The sequence below is a fragment of the Crocodylus porosus genome, unplaced genomic scaffold (assembly GCF_001723895.1).
Source record: "Crocodylus porosus isolate Cpor-Errol unplaced genomic scaffold, CroPor_comp1, whole genome shotgun sequence".
Classification (NCBI taxonomy): domain Eukaryota; kingdom Metazoa; phylum Chordata; order Crocodylia; family Crocodylidae; genus Crocodylus; species Crocodylus porosus.
The window spans coordinates 1,100,774-1,107,806 of NW_017728927.1; the positions used below are offsets into that span (position 1 = coordinate 1,100,774).

The following is a 7,033-nucleotide window of genomic DNA, read 5'->3' on the forward strand; positions in this document are numbered from 1 at the left end:
GTGGTGCTGGCTCCTACCCTGGGGGTCTGTAAGAGGAGGCTAGATGTACACCTTGCTGGGGTCGTTTGACCCCCGTACTCTTTCCTGCCATGGCAGGGGGGTCGGATTCGATGATCTGCTCAGGTCCCTTCCAACCCTAGAAAAACTATGAAACTTCCACTGAACTATGACAACTTACTCAAATTAAAGAGCTGAACCTAAAAGTCTCTACAATTAAGGAACATTTCTAACAACACAAGATAGGATATAGATTCTGTCTTAAAGCAAGTGTCAGAAAATTGATATTAAAAATGAAATCTGTGTCCTGTTAGTAATTTGTAGTATAAATAAGACTTGCTTTATTCACATATACAACCATTTATCTGAATCTGTAAATTAAGTTGAATTTTGCCTTGTAAATCACCACAATAAGAATGCTACATTTAGAGAATTTCAGAAAAAGGAATATGGGACTAAATTATACCTTGATTAATAATTTTATACTTTTGTCAAAAGTTAAACATACCTGTCTGCACAGTTAAAAGAAATTGTGTGGATTTTGATAGCTTGTTTCTTCCTAAGCTTTTCGATCTCTTTTAGAATGAGACTGCAACTGGTATCTGGTTTGCCATCGGTTAGAACATACAGTGCTTCTACATCTTGAAAACTGAAAGCTTTCTGAAAAAGCAAGAAATGACCTTAAGACACCAAGGTATTTAAGACACTTTGAAAACATTATAACTGGGCACATCTATACATGCAATTCATTTGAAGCAATAAACTTTGTAACTTATTTCTCTGAAGTTTATTGCTCCTGGGCACACTGTCTGAATGTGTGCCTGGGACTGCCTCATGCAGACTTGGGTCAGAGCAGCCCCAGCTGGCAGAGGGCCCTAGGGGTCAGCCTGCCAGCCCAGGGCTGCTCCTGCCACCTCAATGTGCTGCGGAGGGGCTGGCTAGAGCAGCCCCCACACTGAAGCACCCTTGTACCCTAGGCAGCAAAAGCAGCATCTGCACATGTGCTGCTGCAAAGTAAAAATTCCCCAGCAGGATACTACTTGTATTTACAAGTACTATCCTGTTGTGGAGTTAATTAGTTTACTCCAGCCTAATAAGAGGTGCCAGGTACACAAGTGATGTTTACTGTGGGGCTAATTAGTCTACTTCATAGTAAACTTCTCACACAGATGTGCCCACTGAGAGTAAAAATGCTGCTCGAATCATGTTATACTTATAGCAGTTTACTTATGTTGCATGGCGTTTAAAGTAAAAGAAAATGTCAATAGTAGATGAGAAAGTATCACTTAACTCTTGCTTAGATCAGTGGTTCTCAACCTTTTTAGAGCCAGCAACCTTTCTGAATATGGCGGCACACCTGGTTAAGAACACTGTTGATCTGTACAGGTGCTGCTGCTGCATTGCATGCACAGGCAGACTGAGAAGGGTTGCTCTCCTACATCATTAGGGCTCTCCAATAAATCTAAAGCAGGCAGGAGAGCCAGCTCATGCTGCAGCCCTTCCTGGCCTTGCCCTGCAGGGTGTCTCCTAAAAACAGAGGGCAGCATGACAGGTGGAACTGTCCCTCATGCCTGTTTCTCGGAGAAGCATGGCAGGAACCAGAGCAGGAAGGGCTGCAGCACAAGCAAATGCCATGCTTTGGCATGGAGCCCAATCAGGGTACACAGGGCTGGGGCAGAATGGGGCCCAATCCAGGCACATGTGTCTGGGGCAGCGTGGGGCTTGATTCAGCATGAGGAGATGAGGCAGCATGGAGCAGCATGGGGCCTGTTCTGAGCATGTGGGGTCTGATCCAGGCAGGTGGGGGCCAGGGTGGCATAGGGCCTGATCCAGGTGTGCAGGAACTGACCCCCGCACAGGATTGGCCCCATGCCACTCATCCCACTTGTGGGACTGAAAGGTTGAGCACCACTGACATAAGGCAAGAAATTCAGGGCAAAGGTAACCTTCAGTCCATAATGCACTTAGAAAGAAGTGGGGCAAATGCTAGAGGTGGTGCCCCATGTGGAGGTCCCTTTTTGTGGGAGGTGTCTGGTCATGAAGAGCATGCTGTGTGAATGAGGCCTCAGGCCATTTGGTGTCACTAACAATGGCACCTCTTGCTCCTTATATTTATGCCTCTATCCTCAGAGGTTGCTTCCTTGAATTAGATTACGTAAGCACACCTGTTGGGCTGCTTTAGGGAGTAGCTGACTTCAGCTGGGCTTCTAGGTCATGCTGAGTTCAATAGAATGCACCCATTTGAACATGGCAGCTGCTCCAATTCCCATGGGCTCTTCTACACTGAAAAATTTTTGTATTGGGACCACATTAAAAAAGCTGAAGTGTGCAAATTTTCCTTAAAAGAGACAAATTTGAAAGGAGCAACATCACCTTCCACTTGAACCATTCCAGCATTCATGGGTTACCAGAAAGCTAGACATGATAATACAAAATTCTGTGGAGTTAGGAGTCCATCCTTTAGTTAGGAGTCACTATCTGATTTGCTTTCTGGATGTAATACAAGGTCTAAATTCTGTAGTCTTTAGGTGACTCCTTTTTGATCCACTAATTTTAATTCATCAGTCCTAGATAATATCTCACACGTGGGGAACTGCAATGATCATTCCAGAAAGGAAAAGAAAATGTACAGTTCAAGGGATTGTCTATACTGATACATATTTCCCACTTACTTAAAGTCTTCAAATGGAAACAGTAAGCATGTGTGTGAAAAAAGGAATTAAAGAGGGGCTGTGACAGAGGCACATTTTATGGCTTCAGGTCCTACTGTTTGGGTCTGCAGGGAAGCAAGAATATGGCACCTTCTCTGAAAGAACCTGCTTCGCCCTTACCCTGCATGCATATTCACAGGTGTGGCTTTATATGGGCTTCCATTTGGAGGAATTAGTTTCTGCTGAGTTATCCTCCTGCCAACGGGTTTTTGGTTGTAGCTGCATTCATCTAAGGACATAGGCAGGCAAGGTTCTTTGGGTAGATGTGATATCTTTTATTAGACCAACTGAGTAATTGGAAAAAAGTTCTTAGCAAACTTTCGGGAGGCAATCGCCCTTCTTCAGACATAGGGAGTCTCTGTTGTTCTGAGACTCCAAGGAAAGAGAAGCTAAAAGTGTGGTAGGATGTCAGTGAGAATGTAAATAGGTAGAAATTAGGAAAACAAAAAGGTAAAGCAGGGATGGGAGGGGGGAAAAAAGCCAAAGGTGAGTAAGGGAGCACTCATGCTGCACTGCCAGTCGCGCTTGTGCAGCTGCATACGCTTCACAGCTTAGAGGGAATGCTGCTCTACAGTGATAGGAAATAGCTGGAAATTACTTTTTCAGACAGTCTCTTTTCTACCTTGAATTACTACCACTGTAGAGTCTCCCTTACTCACCTTTTGTTTTCCCTCCCCACCCCTGCTTTCCTCCCCACCGCCTCCCTTCCCTGCTTTACCTTTTGTTTCCCTAATTTCTACCTATTTACATTCTCACTGACATCCTGTCATACTTTTAGCTTTTCTCATTCCTTGGAGTCTCAGAATAGCAGAGACTTCCTATGCCTGGAGAAGGGCAATTGCACCTGAAAGCTTGCTGAGAACTTTTTTCCAACTACTCAGCTGGTCTAATAAAAGATATCACATCTACTCAAAGAACCTTGCCTTTCTCTTACCAATGTTGTTTGAATGTATAAAAACTGAATGGGAAGGCATTAAGTTAATTCAAAAGCATGAAATATTTCACTTTTCTACTGAACCAAGTACTGATGATGGGCACAAGCATTTCTGGAGTAAAGACTAGATGCAAATATTGTGGCTTAGAAATTACACTTGGCCAAATAATGCCCCAGGAGTACCACTGATTATATAGGATAGTGATTTTTACTATTGCAATCTGGTACACAATTAACTAACCTGTAAGGCCTTAAGGATACATGTATTACCATGAGCTTGAAATTTGGACACCCACTGGACAGCACTGTGACAAGTTTCATCTGTTGCCTCTACAAGGCACTCCTGCCAAGCCTCTGTATTTTCTGCAAATCTCAGCAGGTTAAACCTGAGAAGACAGATTTCATTCTGTTAAAAAGGACAATATTCAATGTGAGTTTTCAGCTTAATACAAAGGGACTGGACAATACATTTACACCAATATAATTTACATCAGTTTTATATAATAATGCACATTACAGCAATCTGGGGCAGACAGGTGGGCTGCTATCTGAGAGTAGTTATTAACAGTAGTTCTTATTGCAGTACTTGGTCACTAGGCAGTGGGGAAGGAGGTAACAGCCTGTACCCCAGGTACCCCAGATTGCTTTGGATATGACATGTATACCAGTGTAACTTGCATCAAAAGTTTTACCCTTAATTTTTACGACAGCAATTCTACATCAGATTCAGATTAGTTACACTGGTTAAGGGCTATTTATTTTGTGTCTGCTCCTTACTTCCTGTAATGTAAATGTGCCTTGTGCCTATGCTAAGATTTACTGTATGTTCTTGAATAAGAAATCTAGGGCCCTGGCTGACACTGCGTTTACAGTGCAGTTAAATGTGTTTGCTGTGCCCTAAATTGTAACATGGTATATTCAGCCAATTTATGGCACAAAAGAGAAAACCATAGAAATGGCATAAAGATGTTTCACATTTAATGTTTAAAGTTGTTTAATGTAGAACATCCTTCTGGCTGGTTTGTTTTATGCTTTAAATTGAACATGTAGCAAGATCCAGGGCTACCCTGGGTCCCATCCTGACAATCAGCTGGTTGTGGGAATGAGACACAGGGATGGGGCTGCTTGTAGGGATGGGATACAGCCACCTGAGTTAGAACCTGGGGCTTCTCTCTGCTGATCATCAGCACTGGGCAGGAGGCAGCCCTGAGTCCCAGACCAGACTGCCCCTACCCAACACCTGGGGGCAACCCCAGGTTCCATTGAAAGGTGTATTGGGTCCTGAAACCCATTGAAAAGTGTGCCTGTGCAGCCTGGCATGGAGGAACCAGCTCCCCCATGCTGGCCTGAACCATCATTGCTGGCCTGCAGGGTCAGTGTATGGGACTGGGCAATTGCGATCCAAGGAATTTTATCCCTGATCCCAAAAACCATGTATCCTGCCATGTAGGTCTGGCACAGCAGGGTACACTGTTCTTGGTATCAGGCATAAAATTGCTCAGATGCCATGCATGCACTTATATTAATGTCTGCCAGGGGCCTAAACTTCTGTCTGATTTTCCATCACCTAAAGAACTGATACAAACTATACATGTTACATTTATACGGTTACCAGAAAACTATATTTCCTTCCTCATATCCTTTGTATTATTTTTGGTTTTGTTTCTAAGCATTTTAGGGTAGGTGTTATCCAGCACTGTGTGTTTGCAAAATGCCTAGCGCAGCAGGGTCCTAATCACAGTTGTTCATACCTGGCATCATTCTTTCTTAGCTGTTCCCAGATGAGAGTGGTAAGCTCTTTAGTGACTTGTTGTAAATAAGGATCCATGGAACCAGATGTATCAATCAAAATGCAGACTTTTGTCTCCAAAATGGTGCCAAATAATCTCCGGCTTCCTAATTCAGAATGTGAGGTTTAGTAAATATCAACTCATGGCCATGTATTACATCATATACCATTTTAGTTGAGTTTGTCAGTACAACTTTCAGCACATGGAATTTTTGTAGACTACAGGACAAATTTTCTCATGTAAATACTTCACATGTAAGGAGATTGGGTGAATAAAGAATCAGAAAAGAGACAGAGTCTTCTGTTAGTTCAAAACCAGCTCTCATGAATACTAGTAGTTGATTGGTTTAATGGCTTACATAAAAAATTATTTCAACACAATCTTGCTAGTTAGAGAAGAGGTGTTTATTTCACAATAGGAGTCTCTGTTAGCAACAGACAGGACAAATAATTAATCAGCATGGCAATGAATCATCCTTTCAGCCATATAAAGAGCCCTCCATGTAGGGACTGAAGCACACTGCCAGCAGTGGAGGTAATAAAATGTCCATTTCTGTAGCCAGTACCTTACATATTTTACTGATAAAGGACTCCTTTTTCCAGGACATTAACTCAGTATTCTTCACACATAGATCAAGCTGGACTGAACTAGTGGATTTTGCTGGCTCTGGTATGACAGATGAGCGATTTTACATTAATATTTCCCCTGCATTTACAATAAGATGGGTATTTTTTTCTTGAAAATTGCCAGCAGCACTATACAACTGTAAGGTGGAAAATAGGTTGTTTTGGCAGCTGAAGGGCAGCAAAGACATGTGGAAAAACAGGCCACGTGGACTTCGGGAAAAAGAGGTTAAATAGATGTTTCTATTAAAATGATTAGAAGAGAAATAATTAATGATGACTCTTAGCCTGTGACTTTTAACACTTTAACCTCACTGGACATTCCATTGCTGACCTTAGAATAGCTGTATTTAAACAAAGGGATTTAAAAATAAATTCAAACTTGAAATTGCAAAACAAGAAATCATCTAGACTGATTGTGTTAAGTGTGCTCTAAACAGGGACTACGAATTCTTATGCCATTACCTAGATTAGCTTTTATGTCCCTATGCTTTGTTGTTCTCTCCAACCTGGTCCACCTCTCTTAGCACCACCTTATCTCCTTCCTCCCCTCTCTTACCCTTCCTTTCCTGTCTTTTGTATTTAAATCACTCCTTTTATTTGATAGCCTGCTCTGTGCACATCCTTTGATAGCATCTGATGAAGTGAGATGTGGGCTCCCAAAATGCATTTCTGATTCGGTTAGTCTATGGGGTGCAGCTCTGCCCTGCCTTCTGCGTGACAGTGTTAACACCATACCAAGATTAATGTGTCCACCCAAAGTTACTATTTCAAACAGTCTGCAGACTTCAGAAGAAAAGACTGCATGTCAAGTTGCTTCATGTTTCATGGTTTTCTTTTCTTTTGGGGTTTTTTAAGCATTCTGTCAGCAATGCCTTTGGGGATTCTTGAGGAGTGGCTGCCTGTGAAAGTGGAGAAGTAGAGGTGACTAGTCATGTTAGGCACAAGGTAGGACTGGGTGGTATATAGAGACGTGAG

At 42.4% G+C, this 7,033-nt stretch overlaps 1 protein-coding gene across 3 annotated transcripts in view; it reads right to left on the reverse strand.

Annotated features, from left to right (window-relative positions):
- Positions 1-7,033, reverse strand: part of VWA3A (von Willebrand factor A domain containing 3A) — a 79,131-nt gene that overhangs the window by 25,076 nt on the left and 47,022 nt on the right. For all 3 annotated transcript variants that reach the window (XM_019542170.1, XM_019542171.1, XM_019542169.1), the window contains 3 exons: positions 5,394-5,538; positions 3,884-4,028; positions 506-657 (listed from right to left, as the gene is read on the reverse strand). In XM_019542170.1, coding sequence (XP_019397715.1) covers positions 506-657; positions 3,884-4,028; positions 5,394-5,538 — 442 coding nt within the window. The remainder of the gene's footprint in view (positions 1-505; positions 658-3,883; positions 4,029-5,393; positions 5,539-7,033) is intronic.